The sequence below is a fragment of the Lonchura striata genome, chromosome 1 (assembly GCF_050655825.1).
Source record: "Lonchura striata isolate lonStrDom1 chromosome 1, ASM5065582v1, whole genome shotgun sequence".
Classification (NCBI taxonomy): domain Eukaryota; kingdom Metazoa; phylum Chordata; class Aves; order Passeriformes; family Estrildidae; genus Lonchura; species Lonchura striata.
The window spans coordinates 72,319,239-72,342,926 of NC_140703.1; the positions used below are offsets into that span (position 1 = coordinate 72,319,239).

General features: G+C 34.8%; 1 protein-coding gene across 9 annotated transcripts in view; it reads right to left on the reverse strand.

The window, feature by feature from the left end:
- Window positions 1–23,688, reverse strand: part of SGCG (sarcoglycan gamma) — a 105,030-nt gene that overhangs the window by 16,725 nt on the left and 64,617 nt on the right. For all 9 annotated transcript variants that reach the window (XM_021530623.4, XM_077781462.2, XM_085556727.1 and 6 more), the window contains 3 exons: window positions 21,022–21,109; window positions 10,695–10,814; window positions 5,292–5,364 (listed from right to left, as the gene is read on the reverse strand). In XM_021530623.4, the coding sequence (XP_021386298.3) occupies window positions 5,292–5,364; window positions 10,695–10,814; window positions 21,022–21,109 (281 nt within the window). The remainder of the gene's footprint in view (window positions 1–5,291; window positions 5,365–10,694; window positions 10,815–21,021; window positions 21,110–23,688) is intronic.

Below are 23,688 nucleotides of genomic sequence, written 5' to 3' on the forward strand. Positions count from 1 at the left end.
TCAATTGGTTAGATTGTGTTTTTAGGCAATTAGCATGTAAGCATTAGTATTACAAATATGATTAAACATTTGGCAAACGTTTTTCCCCTGGTTGGCTTCTATACATTTCAATAGATTTCCTTCATAATTCTCACTCATACAGCCATAAAACTCCAGAAATCTAGTTTCTAGCTTTCTCTCTGTCTTATAACACAGTTTAACCATAGCAAATACTTCAAGTGCAAAAGGAAAAAATAATATCAATGGGGATTGGAAAGGATAAAAATAAGACTTCAGAAAGAAATTGAGAAAATTAGAAGCTGTAACTCCATCAGTAGAGTAACTGGATGCCACAGAATTAAAGGATATATGTCAATTATGAATATATAGACACCTAGAAACCACACAATTGGCCTTCAAATTATCAATATTCTGTAACATGTCAGTCACATATCAGTAAATACATATTTTTATGCTTTTAAGTGTTGGACAGATGTTTCACTTAAATATAAAATAATGCTTCTTAAATTACACATTTAAAGTTTTATTTAATACAAACATTTGTTTAGAATACATCTGTTTCCCTGGGGAGTACTGAAATCTTTTCAGTATATACCCATAAACCATTAAATATATTCTGGTAACATATATCTCTCTATAAATTTATAATCATACTTGGAAAAAAGTTGACTCTCTGGAACAGTGATATCATTCCTGCTATAGAGCTTTCCAAAGTCAAGAATAGTGGAGCTATGTGAATCATTCTGAACTTGGATGTAAACCCTCAGTTAAAAGACAGTCTGAATACCACAAGATGAGTGTACTAAAAGTGATTTCCCACAGGATTTTTGCTCAGAAGACACAGTTGTTGGCAGTCAGATAGCCATACATACATGGCAAATATGAGAACAAAGATAATTCATAAGCGTTATATTCATTATTCTTAGTATACAGTTAGTTGATAAATGGAAAAGTGCCACATTTGTAAGCATTTTCTAAGTTTGGGAAATGCAAATGCTCAGCTCAGAAACATTGTTTTGAGATTTAAAGAATTTCGCTGATCCACTGTTTTCCCTTAGAAAACCACAAGCCATTTAGACCACAAGAAGCGAACAGTATCAAAATAACAAAACTATGTATGAACTCCATGTTATTCAAGGATACAAAATTTAGGAGGAATACAGGAATAGGCTAAATAATATTCTAAGCTGTCATAAGTTATCAGAAAAATATGTTAGCATCAGACTGGAAAAATATCTAAACTCAGACACCAGTTTTCATAGAGGATGTTATTTGATAACAGGGGATATAAAAAGGTATGTGTGCTGGCATGAAACTCTGGATAACACCAGAAGGGGCTACTTCCAGTGCTTAACATGGAACTTGGGGAAAAGATGGCTTTTAGGGAACTGTTATAAATGTCTCTGTCTACATCACCTAGTTCCAGTAGTTGATTTTTAACCTATATTTTGAGTCACAAAGTATGTGTCTGAACATGAGTTTTCCTAATTCTGTTTAAATTCAGGTTTTTCTGGGAAGCAAGACACCTGTTTTCCATTAAATCTTTGCTGTGATCCAGTTATAGGAATCAGCTAAATAAATTCTTGGGAAGCCCCAGGAGACCTGACTGAGGCATGTTCTCAAGGTGCCAAAATACAAAAAGTCCAAGGCCTCATGAAGAGCCACAGAAAAGGCTACAAAATAGCTTGGCAGGAATAAAGAGCTGGATCTTGGCAATCACTGACATATTTCTATTCTCACTATGACAATCAGCTGTTTTCAACCAGGTGTCTCCTCAATGGTATTTGTGTGGGAAGGATATTTCCTGCATATTTCCAGACCTCCCTGGTGACTTTCAACCTGTCTTTGAGATGTCAGTTGGATACTTCTTACATGTATGGCCCCATTTTTAGGTGTTTACCTGGTCCTTAAGTTTTAACATATTTTGTAAATGAAAATGATGTATCTTGCTTAGATATGAGAAGTCCACTAAAGGAATTAAAAAGTAGGCAATGTTATTTTAAATTTAGGAAAGCTACAATCTTGAAATGTAGATGTTGTTTTAATTCTTCCTACCAGTTGGAAGCAAGTGCGAGCACATTTCCTTTTTTTGATGAGTGAGTCAAAATTTGATCTTTTAGACTGAAAAGGACTCTATAATTTTCCTTCAAATTACAAATGAAAAGACAATTACTGACCGCAGTATAATTGCATTGCTGTCTCAATAAGTTAGCTATAAAAAGACACATTCTAACACACATATCTCTTTGTTTCCAAAAAAGCAGTCTATCTTAAAATTTGGCATTTGGACAAGAAAGCCAGCAGAATGTATAATTCAGAGGCCATTTGTGTCAGCTTTGTTTGAAATCCTGCTCTAAATCTGAATGACAAAGAAAGAATGTGGCCCTCGTTCATATGACATGAGCTGAAAAATTACGAGCATTAACAGCTTTCCAATCAGCTCCTTGATACCTGCAACTCCATTTGTAGTGGATGGAGTTTCTCAAAACACTATTCTCCACATTTAATGCTGCAGACCATGGCATTTTATAACAAATTCATCCAGCATTATCACATCCACATGGCACAGCACAACCACTGAAGGAAAAATAAAGGAAAAATATCAGAAGATTAATAGATAGTGAAAGTGCGGAGATAAGGCTCAAGGCAAGAAAATATGTTATATTAACTGTAACTCTGTGCTCACTAACCTAATCTGGAAAGGAAGCATTTTCAAATCTAAAATAGGAAACCCATACTGAAAATTTCATTTTAAATTTTCATACTGAAGTGCTTTTCAGTGGGTAGGTTCCTGCATTTAACTGTGTGGAATGAAACAGAATATTTATGAAGCATTACAAAATATAAATTTTTTGGTAAATTTGTCTGAACTCCTTCACAACAGAATGCATGAATTTTGCTTATGCTGACATTTAAGATTACCCTTGAAAGCAACCTTTTTCCAGCTCAACAAAAGGGTCTTCTCTGCCTACATCTTCATTTACCATCTGCACTGCAGACCAGTGCATTTCCTTCTTAAACCTTCACAGAAGCCCTTCATGAAAAAATGAAATAATTGCCATCTCTGCTTTCATTGACACCGATTATGACAGAAAAAGAAACTGACTGAGACATCCTGAACTGCTCTGGGTAAAGACCTACCTTTAGAGAGAAAAGAGGGATGTTTACAAGGACATATAGTGACAGAGCAAGGAGGAAAGATTCAGATTAGACACTGGGAAAAAATTCTTTGCTGTGAGGATAGTAGGGCACTGGAACAGGATGCCAAGAAAAGCTGTGGATAGTGGAAGTGTCCAAGGCCAGGCTGGATGGACTCTGAGCAACCTGCTCTGGTGGGAGGTGCCCATGGCAGGAAGGGTTGGACCTTGATGATCTTTAAGATCCCTTCCAGCCCAAGCTATTCTATGCTGACACAAGTGAGTGGTGCATACATTGCACAGCCTCATTCCCAGAGAATCAGTTTTCTTAGAGTTAAGCTAACTCAGTTTCTAGCACAGGTGTTTAGCAGCTCTGGATTCATGTCAAATACAGCCACAAGTGTGTCAGTGGCCATGTTGCTAGTTCCCTGACATCACAATGGTTACTACCAAACTTCTGTTAATTCTGCAGAAGTCTGTACTTCCCACTATTTTACGTTAATTGAAGACAGAACTGAGTGGGGTTTTATGCATTACATTTGAACTCTGCTAACAAATAGCAACATTCTAGATCAAAACGCATGTTTATAGTTGACACGGTAAAAACCACTAAAGGTAAGCTGTGATGTAAACTCAGTCATGGAGGAGAACTTTAGGAACACTTTGAATTAAGCTGTGTTTTCCTTCCTACTGTTATCCTATTTGAAAAAGAGGCAGAAAAATTATACTAACAATAGTTGTATATAGTCAGGAACATTGTAACTGTTGTTAAACAAAAGTGCACATAAGAATTTGAAATGTGACACTGCATAACAGATGTAGAATAAAACTATATTAACCCTGATAAAATATTAATTGATTATGCATTTGAAGCAATGTAACAACCACAGAAAATAACAGATACATATCAAATCAAAATTTGCAGAGCTTCCTGATTTTGCAATTAAGAAATGTTTTCCTACTTCACCGAAGTCAAGATAAACACAGAAAATGTCAAATTTACAACATAATGAACCCACTCCCTAAAAACCAATGTACACTTTTAATGCAGAATATTGGTCAAAGTCATTCACAATCTACCATAACAGAAGAAACACATTTTTGAAAGTGAACATCAATATGTTAAAAATAATGCCTTGAGCTCATACTGTCTTCACATGCAAGCATAATGTAAAGTTAATCTTAAATATAAATGAGAAAATCAAAAGAATTATCTTAACAGTCTCTCTCTCATTTGCAATTCTCAATTTAAAAATTCAATGAGCAAGATACAGACAGTATTTTTAAAAGCTTTCATCAGCCTCGACTACTCTTTAGTAGTTATCCCTATTGGAGAGGAAAATTAAGAAGAGAAATTATGACAAAAATGTAGCAAACTGCCAAGGTATGAAAGGACAGAAAATACAATCATTAAAGAGATCCTCTTTCATTTCAAATCTTTCTTTGAACTGGCATACAAAATGAAAGATAACATGTTCATGAAGAGAATATAATTTGAGTTTATTACCTCATCATAACCAGCATATTATAAACTAATTTGGGATATTCAGAATTAAATAGAATAATGCACAAAGAAATGCCATCTCTGAATTAAGGAGCTCTGAAACATACAAAGTACTTAATAGTGATTTTCTCAGCCCAAACTGCTTTTTAGTAATTTTTAATGGTTTTTTTCTTGATTTCACTTCTTTTCTTTTTACCATCTTCTCTGAGGTAGCCCAAACCATTTTTTAATTATCTTCATACATTAGAGCTTCATACATTTCCAAACTTTTCTTCTAAGTCTGCTTCCTCAGATACTAGTTTTCAAAGAACCTTGACTAATTACAGGTTGATGGCCTACTTCAGACGAGCAACTTATATTGTAACAAAGTAGAAAAAGTCATATTTCAAAGTCTTTCAAAAATGCAAAATAAAAGTTTACAGAAAATTTTTCCACAGAGGTTTTAAATATATTCACCATAAGCCACAAGGAATTCATAGTATATTTTAAAATTGCAGAACAATATATATGATTTCCCTTGATATAATAACTTGTCACATAAACCAGAAAAAAGTTATTAGCAATTCTGGGTTGGAAATCATGTGTTCAAAAAAAAAGTGAATATTTTAGAAAATAACATTTACTTATTAGATTTATGTATAAATTCTTACCTAAGCTGTTTAAAAGCTTCTGCTTTCACAAGTGGTGTTTCTACAGAATGTTCAAAGAGTGCTCCTTCAGGCCCTGCAAAAAAAAAACAAAACAAAACAAAACAAAAGAAGAAAAACACTGTAATGTAACAGTTAAAATATAACCAAAAATAGCAAGAGTGTTTTCTTTTTTAATATGGCCACTTCGATGTTGGACATCAAGATAAGAGAACACATGTTAAGAATTATAAGAATTATAAGACAATTGAAATATAGCTATGTTATTACCATTGCACCATTGCTAGGACAAATACAATGTAGAAGTAATGTAAATGTACAGCTGTAAATTCTTAAAATGGTCTGAAGATAGATAAATTTTAAACTACTTGCAACAATAAAATACGTAAATAAGATTTATACAATGTAACTTTCAATACAGTTAATAGAGAGAATTAAAACCATATAAAATCTTTGCAAATAATACAGTATTTGTACAGTCCTAAATAATCATATTTATTTTAGATTTCTCCGTGCATATCACGACTTCTGTCATGTAGCTTTACCAAAGATTTTCCCCTATTTATAGGCAGACTTGATGAATACGAAATGGTGTTTCTGCATGCAAAATGTTAATGACTATGGGATCAGATAGTTTACATCTTGATATATGAGTAGTTTCATTCCAAAGAGGAAGAAACAGTGGGCACCCAGCCTCATCAGGAGCCTTCCTGTTGGACCTGAAAATCTTCCAAGGACCTCCATTTCTGGTCTCTGGAGTATTAGCATTATTTCAGTATCACCAGCCCAGTGACCTCCTACGCTCCACTAGAATCAGGAAATTGGCTGATGTAGGACAAAAGCCCCTCAGTAACAGAGACAGCTCAAAAAAGCAGCTGAGCACCACCACTTACAGCAAGGGTGGAGCCTCTCAACTTCTGTTCCTTGGCTTTGTGAACACACTCATTTTTCTTCACTTTAGTGAATAAAAATTTGGAGAGGTCTCAGGTTGAGAGACCTTCTCTGGTTTTGAGGATTCACATACCTGAGCACTTTCCACGTGAATATGTAGCAAGGCAATATATTTTAATTGCTAGTATATTAGTTAAGGCAGCTTGTCTGGCTGCTCTTTATGCCACCACCCTCTTGAAAGAATTCTGGGCTGTAAAAAATCCCTACATTAGGGATTTGGGCTCTGTCTAGACAGAGAATGGCAGTGCAGTGTAGATTGTATAAATGTGGTATTGTATTAAATGTGATATAAAAGGAAAAAGAGAATTAAAATTGGGGAAACCTCAGAGAGCCTGGTGAAAGGAAAAGAAGTGAAATCTAGAAAAAACATTAAAAATGAAAACATTGCTGAAACAACTGATAGGAAGACTATCACTTCATGAGGACTGCAGGAAAATTCTCAGGATGTCCTGAGAAGGCATGAAATGTGCTGCTTTTTGAGAAGAGTTTTAGCTGAAATCCTGATTCTTTAGAATGAAATCTCCTTGGATGAAAGAGAAGAACACAAGATACAAGAATTACCATATTAAATCACTTCAGCACTTTGAGCAATCATTGATTTACTAAGCTTGAATTTAAATTTTATTTAGCTGTTGATACTCTTCTCATAAATTTAAATAGATTAATCTTTCTGTAAATTACAGAAGATGTACAAACTGGCATGAATATAATACTGGAAAATACAGAATTTATTAATTCAGACAGAGCTTTAACCCTACTTTATTAACATTTAATTTAATTTTCATTAACATTAAGATTATTCTGCAGCTTAAGGAATTAAAAATGTTTATCAGAAAATGCTGATTTGGTACAACTAAGATATTTTGCAGGGATACCCTGATATGTTAAAAGTGCAGATGTGGCACCTGGGGACACGATTTAGTGGTAGACTTAGCAGTGCTGGGTTAATGGTTCAGCTTGGTGATCTTAAGAGTTCTTTTCCAACCTAAGTGATTCTATGATCCCATGATTCTATAAAGATAAGTAAGTGGTTACAGAGATAATATCAGTTTCATGTGTTAATCATCATGTGTTAAACATCACTGTTAAAGCTCTGGGTGGTGGACAAATGGTGTAAAATGGAATGAAAAGGCTTATTTCGATATTCTAGAGCTGTCACCTCTAAGCAAGAATAAAACCTTGCCTTTAATGTGAGTAAAACTTCTTCATCAAACAGCATTAACAGTACTTCACTAAAAGAAAAAAAAACCCAGGGCAACCTTTTTTGGAAAATGGCCTTAAATTGATTTCCTGTCTTCATTTCCTAGTTTAACTGGGGTATGACTATTACTGTATTTACTATTTTATAGGCTACTGTTTATTAAGATATTATAATTTATTCCTAAAATACACAAGAACAAGATATTAAGGACTGAAGTCAGCAAGATTCATTAACACCCCATGCACCCTACCAGGCAAGGACCATTTGCCTCCTCACAGCCTAACAGAATGTTTACTCATACCCACAGATTGCCTCCTACTTAACTTACCTTCTGAGCAGAAGTGTTTAAATTAAACACACACTGCCACATTGCACTTCAGCATTAGCTACGCACACTGAAAACCTTTGCACAGAACAGAGTAAATACTCTAGGGGATTTTTATAGAAGACAAACAAGCAGAAGGGCAAGTAGTAAACTGGAGAAAGGGTAATATAAATATGCTTCTCCATAAAAAAACCTGATCCTCTCTGCCCTATCAGCTTTCCTTTAAGGAAAAAAGAAAAAGTATAGGTGTGGCACTAGGGAATGTGATTTAGAGGTGAACATAGCAGTGTTAGGTTTATGGTTGGATGTTTTCTTAGAGATCTCTAACCTTTACAATTCTCTGTTTCTATGAGCCTACCAAGATGACATTCTAAAGCCAGCCAATACAGTTATAAGGTGGTTTCACTGTCACCAGTGCCAGCTGAATGAACAAAACCTTCCCAGAACAGAACATAGATGCTCAGTACTGGCACAACAACATAATAAATGCTTGCAAAACACAGGTCCTTACTGAAATAATATTGAAGAGTTATTGCAGTTTTTGTCCATGGTCATTCAGGAGCAGTAATTTTCACAAAGGGTCAAGCCCAGCTTCAGTTTCATATGCACTGAGATATGTCTGTGATGTAGATGCCACAGATGAGCCAGAGGCAGTGTTTCTTTGCCTCCTCCTATGTCCTTACTGTCATCTGGGACACCCTTGTGCATCCTGCTTGGCCTCCAGCTGCCATGACCACGGGAAGCATCTCTTGGAGACAAAGCGATACCATGTGGTGCCTCACACAGCCCAGGGTGTTTCACACACAGCTGCATGTCAATGTTTGAGCACGTGAGCTCAGCCCTTATCCACTATAGCCAAGGCAGAGACAAGCCCTGGAGCCCTCCCCAAAGCAGAGAAGAGCATTTGGTGGGCACAAGAGCTCTGCCTGCCAGCATCTCTCTGTGCTCCAGGGAAATGTGACCACCCAGACCTGCCAGTGACCCTGTGGGGTATCGGGGGCACATTCCTGGTTGATGCTTTCCTCAGGCATTTGCCCTTCTTTGATCTGCACTGTTCTATTCTACACAGACCAGAGAAAGTCTGACTGAAACGGTTTAGGAAAATGACAATTCTTGAGGTGTTGGATTGGATTATTTTACTCTTAGACATTTTCCTTTGTCTTGAAATATCATAAATGATACACATTTGCTCTCTGCTATATTTTATTTTAGTTGAAAACTGTCAGGTTTTCTAAAAATCATTACTGAGCTTTTCATTATTCACATAAATAAGGAGAAGTAAAATCATATAGTTCACTACACTGTACATAAAAAACTGTGAAATGTTCTTTGTGTATTTTAAGCCAAGGCTTATCTGTTTTTTATGGTATGAATTTTTCAAAATTTCTTTCACATTGATCTTAATCTCTATCTAAAATGGTTAAAAATAGTCTTGGTATATATTAGTGTTATTAATTTATCCTTCATGCTAATAGTATCATTTAAATCACAATAATTTATCCTTCATGCTAATAGTATCATTTAAATCACAATTTTAATAAATTAATTTGAAGCAAAGTAGGCATGAATCTCCTCTCATTTACATTAATTTTACACGGAAATCTCCTCACTGGCTGTAATGTATTTCCTTTTGAATTCTACTACAGTGTAAAAAAGAAACAGGCAATGTGTCTTAGTACAATATCTGAAGTAAATAATTATCAATGCACTGTAAAGATTAATATTGGATGAGTGAGTCATTAATATTAGCATAACAATTTCAACTCATGTATGAATGATTTTTACTTTGAGCAGAGACAGACCTTTTCCAAATCAGTTAACAATTATGCAGTTTTTCATATCTTTGTTAAACACACTTTTCTATTAAAGTTTAGCATCCCTTGGGCAAACAATAATTATTTGATATGGTTTCCTGGTTAAACAAAGTTGTAATTTCAATTAAGTTAAAAAGTAAAAAACCTTAAGATAAGACCCTCAGGCGTAAACAAAATTTATTAACACAATTATTATAACTTAACTTTGGCTTTGAAACACTAATTGTATAGTTACTACTATATTTATAGTTTTGACAGTGAAATAATATGAATCTATTTATGAAAATGAAGACCTCAAGATTTCAGAGGACCGGTAATTAGTGAAGGCCAAACATGACAGTTGCAATCAGGTAAAAAAAAAAAAAAAAAAAAAAAAATTAATTGAAAAGAAATTACAGAATAATTTCAGTATTTCCTTTGATGGATTCTTCTGCTCAAAGAAAAATCACACCTTGATATATCTATTTTAATGCAACCTTACACCTAAAAAATGAAGGTTGACTTTATCAGGTTGTATGAAAGAAGTAGCTTTTCATGTGATAACTTTGACATATTACTTTGTAAATGAGTGCTTCACTGATTTGAAGAAAAAGCCAAAGTCAAACTTTTCTCTTGACAGGTGACATTTAAGATATACTACAAATATCTTCCTGTGACATATGTGCTACTCACAGAACAGAAATACAGTAGCTTTGAAAGACAAAATCATATAAAAATATCAGAGAGATATTTCTCTCTCTAAAGCTTTCACAGATCAGACTCATTACTACTCAGAATGGAATATCTAGAATTTTTTCAGCTTTAGACAGTGTGTACTGGAATCATTAAATAATTCATAAAAAGTTGCACCATTACAGTTCCAGTTACTAATGGCTTTAAAATAAAACACATATGGAGAGAAATATTTACACATTTTATATAAACATATATATGTATATAAAAATAATTTTATGTTTAAAATTCTGATTATTTATTGAAAAAGGTCAGATTATCTTCATATTTCTGTTTCCTAATGAGGTAAAACATGAATTTAACACATAACATATTTAAAAATGCCCTTTTTATTGTTCCTTTCATATGGGTATTATCGGAGCATTTCTTAAACCATTACAAACCTGTGACTCGAAGCTTATCCGTGCCAATTACAACTTCATTTTCATCCACTGTAAAAAGTGGCTTGCCATCCTTTGAGTTGATCTGAAATTGCTGACCGTGGAATTCTACCATTTTAGGACCTGCAAAACACAGTAGAATAATGGAATAATTTTGACATATTTCTTTAATTTTCTATATAAATTAATAATTTTAATTGGTGTGTTAATAACATAGTAACTTATTTAAGAACATTGAAGGTCAAGAAGCACTCAGATATTCTAAGGATAGTGCCCTTGTAAGTTCTGAAATTTGTTAAGTCTATTTACATGATCTAATCTGTTGCTTAAAACCATGCCTGGAGTCTTCCTTTATAGTTGTGTTTCCAGGGAATCTAGAAATTCCCACATAAATTGATCCAGACTAACATTTGTGTTCTTGGTGTTGAAACTGCTTTGATCAAAATAATCTATCTTTTCTTTTACTTTTTTTTTTTTTTTTTTGGAAACAGAAACTAATTATCAAAGTCTTTGCAGCATCATCTCTTTTCATTAGGGAGGCTCAAACACTTTAAAGCTACAAACATTCCATGTAAGAGCAGGACCTCAGCTCTTCATAACAGATGCCATTTTGGCTCCACATATCTAACAAATGCTACTGATCATGTTCTTAAGGGTTTCAAAAAGCTACAAGAATATTTGCAATTGATTCTGGTATTCCAAAAATGAAAATAATACAAGCAAGAGAAATTGTGCATAGTTCCAGATCCTAAATTCACTAAAACTTCCTGTTCTACACTACTGGCTTGGCAAGCAGCTAAAAATTAAACCCGTAATATTCCCTCGTCTAACAACCTGACCAATTAAAATTCAGACCACATCGAGCCTGAATATATATTACATAGAGTTGTCATCATAAATCTATATTCAGAATTAAAATTACAGAGAATGGTCAAAGGAGTTAAGATTCCTTTTCAGCAATTTTTAATAATTGTATTTCACAGACTATCCACAGGACTGAGAGGCACTGAACTGCTTCCTTCCCATTAAGAATCTGTTTTCCTATGTCTGCTCCCATAAATGTTAAATATATTCCAGGCAGTAATTCTCAAAAGAAATAGGATTTTTTTTTTTAAAGATCTTATGTTAAAGGGCCACTAAATACATGCAGGTATTTCACAGAATCAGGTTGGTAGCTGGTATGACAGAAGCACACCATAAAGCTCCATACAAATTGCTTATTGCTTCACTCAGCAGAGGCAAAACATTGATTTTAGTTGTCCACTAAACACAAAGAAAAAGTTGGAGAAGCCATAATGTCCTAAACTAGGGCAACAATTTTAAGGCATAAAACCCAATACTGATTCTACCTGAAAATGGTGAGGATAGAGGGCTGAGCTCTGCATTATGTTATGCTCTGCAGCACATGTGCACCCAAGCACAGCCTTATGGACCCCAATTTGGCTCTTCTCTAAAGCTATTCTGAAGCCCACAACTTTATTTCTGAGAAGTATGTTGCAAACAGTAACATCAGAAGATACTGTAATCAAGTGAAAAGGCCTTAAACAGTATTTTAAATTTTTTTTTTACAGCAAAAGAAACAGTTCTGGGTAAGTGAGGCAGGGATGGATCCCTGTCCATGGTTTCCTAGAGAATCTTGGTTAAGGTTTTATTTAAGGTCCCTTCCAATCCGAGTCATTTTACAGTTTAGTGATTGATCCTGTTTGTTCCCAGCAACAATCATGAAACTGGCCTTTTATGGTGTGTAGCTAGATCCTTGTGTTTTCAAACAAATCAAAGGCCTGAGTAAAATGAATATTATCATCTTTACCAGTGCAGGGGCTGGTCCTTCATCCTGCCCATTCATCCAACCCCATGATTTTTAAAGCTAGCTTAATTAAGGAAAAACTCTGCAGGCACTGTGAGAGCACTCACTGAACATTTTATGTGTTCCAAAGGTACTTTAACTTGTCTCTGAAACTCCAACTCATGGCCTTGCCCATGCTGGATTTGCATTCAGACTGTTTGACCCTGGACCTTGCACACTTGAATAAATCCTTAACAAGAATCTTTAGGTCCACAGTTTTCTTAACACAAGTGCCCCACTAATGTAAGACAAGGATTGTCCTATAGATAATCTTCATTATCAGAGAATGGTCTGAATAATATCTGATGTATTTTAAATATTAAGAGGGAATGCTAGGGTAAACAAAATTCAAGTATATGTTTTATTCATGCTAGAGATGAGACATCTTAGAGTTTCAAATAGAAATAATAGGCTTTTACATAAATGGGAATAAGTTTATGTAATGAAAAGTAGCCATTAATTTCTCTTAATGGTATTCCACAATACACATAAACTAGCTATATTGCAATAACACTGCTTGTATCAAAATCCCAGTGAGATTCATTTTCAACTCACAAAAATCAGCCAAACTCTGTATCTGAAAGTGTAATCTCCAAATGCCTAGATGTGTTTTGTTTACCACCCTAGTGTATTAACTACATATGAGTCAACTAATACTATATAATCATATTTGCTGATAAAATCCTATGATTAAAAATGCAACCTGACTGAATGCAGGTTATAGAAAGTATTTGTTTGCTGTCTGCTTGCTGTCAGATGTGTCACACAAATTTCCAGGTCAATGGGTTATTCTTGCTAATCAGGCTGATTATTGCCCATTGTTTCTGTGTTTCCTCCTTTAATGTGCAGCCCTGAAGCCGACCTTGTAAGTGATCTTCACATCACATACCTCTTGACACTGAGGATGCTGCTTTAAATGGTGAACTTTTTTTTACCAAAAAGAAATTGACATACTGCTAAACAGTCTTCATTTTTATTTGTCCTCTTTACTTCCCTGGAGATTTTCCAGGGAAGGAAGCTCTTTTGTTTAGTAACTCCATTTCAGTTGAAAAGCATTTTAATAAACTGTCTTCTACTGCTACACAACCTTTGAATTCCAGGCCAATACAAATATAGATGTACCAGACATCAAAGGATCTTCTGTCAAAAACAGGGCCAGCCATAAAAGAAATATTTTAGAAGAAATGCTTACTGTCAATGAAATCTGAAGAGTCTGAAATTTGAAGAGTGCTTACATGTTACCTGCAGGTAGACTCTTCAAATAGTTAGTTCTGCCAAATACTAAGCATTTTTAGTGTGTCTTTAGATCTTTCAGAAGAAAAAGCTTTCCAACATTGGATTTACTTCTATAATTAAGTAATTTAATATCTATTATTTTCTTACTCTATTTTCTTATCTGCAATTTCCATTTAACCTATGGCTATCAGCTACTCTGTATGCTTTGCTCTTCTACCACCTAGAATCATTGAAGTACTGAGTATAAACTAAAATCCTGAGTGCTCTCTGGTATTCCTATGCAATTTCCTTTTTTAGTTAATTTTTTCTAAACTAAAGCACCTTACTTAAAATAAGATCTCATTAAAAGTGTATTAAAAATGTAATACTCCTACAGATTCAGTTCTCATTCCATGAATGATAGAATACAATACCAATAAATGTAAAGTCCTTACTTTCAGAAACATAAAAATAGTTATATTTTCATATGGAACGTACAGAGAATGTGCACATTGCACGTACACATTTTATGTGTGTAACATACATCTCTCATAGGTTTGAACAACAACTCTAACACATGAAGAGAACACTTGTTGCTCCTGTTTCCCCTTTTTCTCTCAGTTCTCCTTTTATTCAGTGGATGAAGCAATTACGTCCTCTCAGATCAAAGTAAGAGTGCCTTACTGTCACCACTGTTTATACTTTGTTGTGATCTGTGACTGAATGACAAGTCTAGAGATCTTAAAAAATTGGTCACCTTTTCTCACAGGCTTAATTAATCCAAATTTTGTTGCATTATGTACTTCAACAGGAAAAGCTGAAACACACAATCCTTAAACGGATAAGGTGAAAAGGAAAATACTAAAGGAGATGAGGCATGATAATTTGAAACCCTGTATGCAGAGAGGACAGCTGATCTGAGTCTCTTATTTCTAAGTGAGTACTTTAACTACTTTCTTGTCTGTATAATGGATATTCTTCTTCTTCTTCTTTTTCTCTTTTTTTTGAAAAAAAAGAAAGCCATGAGTGTACTTTCATAAGGTCAGCTCGTGCACTGTGTTTTAGCAGTATTCTAAGCATACTACTGGATTTGGGCAGAGGACAGTGTGAGAGGATCAGCTGAACAGATGGGGCATGATTCACTTCACAACATTGCTGTCTAGTACCATTATACATTCTTTTGTGCTCTCTGCCTGGCCTTCAGATTATTTCAGATGTCCTAGAGTTTCTAGGACTTCTACATCAGACCAGAAAGTCTGACATGGGGTCTGTAAGCAACATGAGCCCTTCCAGCGTGTCAGCTAAGACTGGGCAAGATGGAATCACAGAAGAATGCAAACCAGAGGTCACCTCTCTATGCCCTACCTCCTAACCACAGCAGGGTGAGCTTGCTTGGAAGTTAGATAAAGGTGCTCAGGGTCTTGTCTAGATGAAATTTTAATACCTCTGAGGATTTATCAGCCTCCCTGAGCAATCTCTTCCCATGGTTAACCATAGAACAGTGGTGATTTTCCCCCACTCCTTCTATCCAGTTGCATTTTGCCTCTCTGCAACCTGTGACCATTGTCTTTTGCCCTCTTGGTGTGCACCTCAAGTCTGGATTCATGCTAGTGATTGGACAGCAGGAAATGGCCGTAACCAAGAGAGATTCAGGTTTGACATTAGGAAAAAGTTTCTCCACTAAAAGAGTGGTTAAACCTTGGAACAGGCTACCCAGGGAAGTGGGTTCAGAAGTGTTCAAAAAATGAGTAAATGTGGCACTTTGTGATATGCTTTAGTTGACAAGGTGCTATTTGGTCAAAGGCTGGACTTGACCTTGGAGGTATTTTTCAACCTTAATGATTCTATGATTTATTTTGTCTTCAGCCCTCCTAGTATCAGGTGCCATGTAGAAGCTCTCCTTAAGCTTTCTCTTCTTGCAGGTTAAACAAACACAACCTCTTCAGACTCTTACACTTCATGTGTTTCCACTCCCTGACCATCTGAACAGCTCCCTGTGGGCACCTCCTCTGCTCTCTCCTCTGTCCCACTGGACAGGGCTCCACAGAATTCCAGCCGCAGCCTCCCAGGTGAGGGATGGCACAGCCCAGTGTGCTCCTCGTGCTCATTGCCACAAGGCTGCACTGCAGGTACATGTTCAAGCTGTCCATCAGGACTGGGGGTGTCTTCTGCAGACCTGCTGCACAAAGATGGGGGCGTGGCTTCTCCTTTGGGCAGTAGCTGCCATCAGGGTTCAAAACTGCTGTTTCATCTGAAGTGACTAGGATTTTAGACGTACTTAATTATGCAAATTCTATCTTAGATTATAGTCTCAGTAAATTTTAGCTACTTTAAGCTAACCTTTACAAATTCATCTAGCATTAACCACTGCCAAAAATTCAATTATTTTTGGTGCAGAAACTATCCTCACCTTTAGCAGTAACTATTACCTTCCAATTGCCACCCAATTACTTATGTTAATGATTACTATACCACTGAAACCAAAATATATTTTGAAATTTAATAAAACTGTTAAATTGAGAAGGTTAAAAAACCTTTAATAATTCCCCTTTTTTCACCTATTTTGAATTATTTCCTCCAATTGGAATAAAGAGATGAGTAATTGCTCTCTGATGAAAGACAAGGATCTCCCAAATGGTTATTTTCCAAATAAAAAATGGTTTTCCAAATATTAGTGTTTTTTTTCAGAGCCAAACTCTGTAGAATTATGTCCTCTCTTAGACTAAGTGAGAAGAAAAGTGACAGCATAGGATTCAAGTCCTCTGAACAAGGTTCAACTTCCCCTTAATGTGATGCTGTCATGTTTAACAAGTAGGCAATACACATTATCATAGAATCACAGAATGGCCTGGGTTGGAAGGGACTGTAAAGAATGTGTAGTTTCAACCCCCTGAAATGTGAAGGAGCACATTCCACTAAATCAGGTTTCTTAAAGCTCCATCCAAGCCTGGTCTTGAACACTCCCAGGGATGGGGCAGCTACAGTTTCTCTGGGTACGCTGTTCCAGTGCCCCTCCACCCTCACACTCACCATCTGATTAACTCCTAGAGGATGTTTTAATTCTGGCTTAAGTCAGTCTGACTGTGAACATCATCATGAATTTCTTCATAAAGATTATCATATGGGGACAGGATGTGCATATCTTGCTATGGTAAGCACCTTACTCTGCATGGTGCTTAGACCATCAATGATGGTTTATTTCAGAAGAGGATACTTTTCCTTTGAGTCTAAATATTAAACTGTGGCTTGATTTGCTTAGCTAGCTCTCATTTAAAAAAAAATCTTGAATATTTCTTACTGTTTTCTGCTATTTGTTTTAATTCTTTTCAACATGATATACATTCAAATACTCAATGCTCTCCCAAAATACTAAAAAACATTTGCATTTAATGCATATTAAAAAGCATGTGCATTTAATGCATATTCTCTTAAAAAGGAGAATTGGTTAAAAGGTCTGTAGAATGTTTTAGCAGCCATCTGTCATTCTCTAATTTTTATCTATCTAACCAAATTCGACTTTTAAATAAAGCAGCATGTATGTTTTTATATGATCAGATTCACTGATAGCTAAAATGTTTATACTCTAGGAAGTAAACATTCCTACTTTAATCCCTTTCAAATAAATACTCTAAATTCTTGATCATAGGAATATTTAATTACTTCAAAAATACTTCAATGATTTTTCAGATTTATCCTTCTATTAATTGCTCCTATGTTGTATCTTCCTTTCTTATAGCCCAGCTGGGCAGCAATTGAAGTTGTGCAAATAATAATTTTACAAAGATCTTCAAGGAATACATTCTGCCTTTTATCTTAAAGATAAGAAAGAATTTATTTGGACAAAAATGGGATTTTTAATGAAAGACTTCTGGGAAAAATAAAGAAGGAAAAGGTAATGATTTTACAATGTCATTAAGTTTATGAAACTGGCTTCAGGGTTTTCCCTGTGAAAACAAGATCAAACTCTTCTTAGAGTCATCATGCTTCCTTAGCACTGTTTGCTTTGTCCTATGCCTCTTATGAAAAAATATCATCACTTGAAAAGAAATATTAATATGCTGATAAGAAAACTGTACATGATATGACTTTGGAAAGCAGAAGTTTTCTAAATGGCAATTATCAGTGCTAAAGCAATGTATGATGTACTGACACTGATCTGTTTCCTCAGAATGTTGTTCCAGTCTGAAAAAAGAGATAGTACAAATACTCTCATTGTAACAGCTGTTCAGATTAGAGTCTATGAAAATAGACTCTAAGCAGAATTTTGACTGTAATTCTGTTTTCACACTGCATAAGCCGTTTTGACTTTCACCATATTCCCAAGCTTTCTGAGTGAAGCTGATTTCATGCTTAACAATGCAGAACAGCTTCATAATCCAACTATCTAAATAAATTCCTACAAGTTTCAAACACTTTAAAGTGAACCCCTGACCTAAGCTACTGATCTCACTATTCCTTGGTGTAAAAAACTGAACTAGGATGAAGATCAGCAATCCGTTCTACTGGAATCTGCTCCCACAAACCTTTCATGACTTTGGAAACCTCCTTTTTTAAAAAAGTTTAAATTTTTTTTCTTAAATTTTCTCCTGAAAAAGGCATATTACAAGGAGAATTTAGGGTCTTCTGTAGGTTGAAACCTCTTTACATAATTCTTGAAAGACAGATAGCTTACAAATCTGGTCCTACTTTTTAGAAGAAACAGTTGGAAACATGCTGCTCTTCATTGACATTATCCATGACTGGAGCAGAACTGCAAAAGCTGACTGTATTATTTTTGTCTGCTGATAAACTGTATAAAGAAGCCTATATTTATTAGGTAAAACATCATTTACTGTTTGATACCAATGTTGCTCTTAATGGTTTGATAATTGATTATATAGTTTCTATATTTCTTTTATACATATTTAACATATTTATCACTGCTCATTATTGAAAAAGTTTGACAAGTTTTTTGCACTGTATTGATTTATTATTGCTCAGGATATAAATCACAAGTGCTGCATTGCTCTTTTATTCTAGGATTGAATAAGGCTTTGAAGTGGTTAAGAACAAAAATCTCGGAGATCATAATTAGCAGCTTTCTTGGATTACCAAAGAAAGGTCTAGATATTTCAATTTTGAAAATTGATAAGTAACAATGACACCTGAATTTTATTCATGATTTTAAGGAGAGGAGCTACTGCAGTGAGAATATTTACCACCATTTCTGTACACATTGTTGCCTTGCCTATAAGCAACTCTCTCCACAACTTTCTGAATTCCCTATGAGTATGAAGCCTGTACATTCCCAGAACTATGCTTTGCATAGACTCCTTCCGTGCTATCTGTTGGCCAACGTCTTTCTAAGTCCCATTTCTCCTAGAAATATTAACAAAGCAATCCCTTCCCTTAACTAAAGCTCTTATTTCCTTTAATGTTGTTTTGTTCTTGTTTATTTGTAAAAAGTAATTAAAACAAAATGGGTATTTTTGTCATCCATGGGGCCACTGAAGTCCAAAAATAGTAAAGAAGGTAATTTTTTTTTTTTTTTTTAATTATGATCCCTATTATTTTGAAAGTATTATTTTCCTGGCAAGCAGTTTTTGAAGAATTTGCATTTAAGGAGACTTCTGAAAGCAGTGTAATTAGGGGTGACAGTATAAAATTCAATATCTAGATCAGTTTGATTTAAAAAACAATGTCCAGACAACTCCTCCAAGAGGTATTTCATACAGATGAACTGAGGGGCATGTACAATCTTTAAAGCCAGAGTGACCATGCTGAAATTTGCTCACATTTTATGTCTTTTTTGTATATCTGTGATTCATGAGGGAATGAATAATATGTGCTTATTATCTTCATAGGGGGAATTTCACAGAAACTCAAGTAAAGATTTGTTTCACATCTCTTGTGTGAATTACTTCTGTTGAAGACAGAAGTATTTAAAATGTTCTCAGTAAGTTATTAAATTCTTTCAACAGATCATTTGAATCACAATTTCCATGAGTTAAAAGGTATTTTTCTGATAACCTTTTGAGAGATGCTATATTATATTGTCATCTCTGGAGCAATTCCAAGTTTATCTATAGGACTCCAAAATTGCAACTAGTGCTATTTATAAGAGGACTAGAGTTTTAAGACATAATTCTAGCATACTGGAAATTGTGGAAGATAATAACTCTAGCAAACTCTTGTGGCATAAGGTGAATATGCCACACACCTATTTATCACACTCCTTCTGATAAATATTTAGAGATATTTCCTTAAGACAAGTCATTCAGATCTTTATGATCAACTGAATTATAAAAAGGGAACTTGAAAACATTTAAAGGCTGAAGTGTGATTCATTGTATAATTATACATTTTTAAGGGGAATAACAGGCTCCTTTATATATTTTAAGTTATTTTTCTTTTGTTTGAAAACAGTGAAGCTTGCAAAACATTATATGAATAAAAACGGTAATCTTCAAACAGGAGCTGTCACAGAAGTTACACAGCCTCAACAGCATTGAAAAGTTGCTCATCAATGCTCTGCTGGATCCCAATTTAGTAAACTACTTAAACATACCAGGTTAGGCTACAGTTAAGTGAGCAGGAATTTATGCTTCGCTGCCCGAGGAACTTGTAAGAAATGCGTTAATAACTTGTTACATTTTTCTCCAATCTCAAATAAAGGTTGAAAAATAGCAACAAAGCTAAGAAAAATGTTGTCATAACTTAGACACATTGTTGCCATTATTGCTTTAAAAATATGATTTAAAGAGAAAGGTCAGCTTGTTTTTGCTGCCAAGATTCTCACTTCTGTATGTCTAGATCTATTGATTTCACTGAGTAAACCAATGTATTTTACTGCTACCACAGATAGTAAAAGATATAAATGTCTGAGTTTTGAACTTGAATTTTTTTAGGATGTCTACTTAAATCTATTAGTTTCTGGAATACTAAGAAATAAAAAGAGACTCCAGCCATGTTCACTTGTTGAATTTTCTCAGAAACTGATTTGCAATTATCAATAGACATTTACACAAGGAAAAAGGGTAATTTTTGCAGAGACCTTTCTTGCATAATTCTGCAATAAAGAAGTGCTTCAAATATTTGAAGAATTATTGCTTAACTGAGAAATTGAAAATATACTGCTGCTTTTTACTAAGTGGCAAGTAAAGTATTCAAATATGACCATAATAGTAATAAATAATCATGTGTTTAGTGCTTTATATTCTCAAATCTCTATACAAATATTCATTACAATGTTTCCAAAGCAGTGGACAAGGAATAATCACTCAGACTTACCCACATTTAATCTGCCTGTGACTTCCCCATTTGAATTGCGAGCATTCACAGTCACATTGTGAGTAGACTGGAGAAGCAGTGACGAGTCCTGAAGTATAGAGAAAGCAAAAAAGTATGTTGGACAGTGCAATTAGAATTGTGAACCATTTTCAAAATTTAGTCTAGTGCTGGTATCAACACAGTCACTGAAAGGTCTTTGCAGCAACAAAACTATCCACAGGTCTCATAAAATAATGTGGGCAGGTATTTCTGATTACTACAATTACAAGTTTAAAGTAAGAAAAATAAATAAAGGTGAACTTAAAAAATAAAATTCATCAGGTGAACAAAATTTGTGTTACTGGACCAATGAAAATGGCTGCTAACATTTTATCTTTTGGAAAACATGCTTTAGTACTAGATTTACTACCTTTCAGTACATAACTGAGACTCCTAGAAGACAGCCATTTAATTGAGTGTGAGCGCTCCACTTTGAGAATTCATATTGGTGAGAAACATGCATGTGCATTTTGCTTCCTTAATGGTCCACACAGTCTGTGGCCTAATTTTGGCACCTGGCACTAACTCTCCAGGCAAGGAAGCTGCAACAGTGAGTGATGGAGAGAGTGGCAGGCTGACTAGATCAATACTGACTTTAAGAGATGACAGTAAGGTGATTTTCAGGGTAATCATAGTGGCCTCTGTCTTCACTTGACATTAAGTATCAGAAAATTTTCTGGGGACACAAAATCTTATCATGCTCATTTGGATCAGCAAACTGTAAATACACTGGTAGATTTCAAAAAAAGGGGAGGAAGTTTTCTGCAGTACAGGTGCTTTCATACTAAAGCATACTTTGTGTCTGAAGGACAAGAACTCAGAAAGTGATAAGAAGTGCCTATGCAGATCTCAGTTGCCAAAGTATCACTGAACACATGATATGAAGAGGGCATCAGCAAGGTACCTTCTTTGTGACCTCAGTGGAGATATCCATTCCTAAATAAATAATTCCTAACTACCAGAATATTATTTAAAAGATCAGCCTCCTTCACAGCTATGGCTTCTAGTTATTTTCTGCACTCACCAGAGACTATGTAGTACCTTGAAGGGATAACCCGAGGCATAGCCTCATATCAATTTAATGCTTAGAGTATGAGACAACCTGAGAGTTTTAAACATTTTTTTATGTGATGAATTTTACTAAAAACACTTATTTAGTAACAGAACCACAAACCTGATTAAAAAGTAATAAATTAGAAGCAACACACAATTTGGACTCAAACTTACACATTTTTTTTAAAAAACCCAAATGGCATCTTACAAGTAGGTAAGAAAGACTCTCTCAAAAGAAGTCATTAAGTAAGCAAAAGAAATGAATCTCACTTTGTAAATTATATTGGGAAAGCATGAAAGCTCACAGAATTAACACAAATAATGAAAAGTCTATGGAAATAAGTAAACCATGTGCTAGAATGAACATTAATGGTAGTAAGTTAGCATAAAGTGGAAAAGGAAGGCCAACAAAGATTGGGAATTGGGTAAATATAGTATATTTAAGTAAATCTCCTAAATCACCCAAAAGGCTGGGCATCTTTATTACATTTATTTCATTGCCACTGGCTGATTAAAAAAAATAATTTAGTAATTTGTGATATCAAATGAAAATGTGAATAAACTATACTCTAAACCTGCTGCCACACATATGGTTTTGACTAATTAAAATCTAGTAACATATTTAAAAATGCTCATCTTTTATCTTTCCATGCAGATGTTTTAGCAAAGGTGCAATGGTCTTGCCCATAGCTCTGTGCTGGACTCATAATAAAGGCATAAACTTGTAATAGGCTCCAGAGACAATGCACAGCAAGTAGATTTTCTGCTACATATTTTCTTAGCACTTTAGAGACCTCATTAGGTGAGAAAATCTGTTAGGAGACTGCAAGGAGAAAACTATTAAGGCAAGGGAGAAAGCTGCTTTGAAAGCTGTGAGGGGCCCGGTTCTTCAAGACACATTTAGGAAAAGAACACTTAACAAATAAGTAATGTTATGAGAATAAACGCATAAATGGCAACTCGGGAGACCAAGCTGCAGGCAATGAAGCATTTAGAGAGTTCAAATATTTAGAAAAGCAAGGATAAAAACAAAAAACCTCAGATGAATTGTCAGTAGGCAGAGAGAAGCAGTAGCCTGAAGGTTCTAATTAATGCACGCTACTAATGATCATGACGGATCATTGGACAGCCAAGCTTATATTAGATGCTGCCACACCTCTTTTTCCTATATTGTACTAAATGTATTAAGAGCTGAAACGTATTAAGAGAGCACAAATGGTAGCTTAACACTGCATAATGATCTCTGGGACTAGAGGGAGTTCTTAAACATTAGCTCTGGTGGTCTTAAAAAGTTATATTTCATAGTGGATAAACAACCTCAAGGGAAATTCACTGAAGCACATAGTTTTCTCACTGCCTGTGAGGCAGAAAAGAATACAGCAAAAGAAGTTAAATAGAAATATAGATATAGAAATGGAATTTCACTGTCTTAATTAAGAGCTGTTCCTGAAACTGGAAATACTTGTTGCAGAAAGAGAGAAAAAGAAAAGCTCAGTATAGGAAAAAGCTCAAAATAAGAAAAAAGATCAATATAAGAAAAGATCAAAATATGATGGCATTGCTTAAATTTTAGTA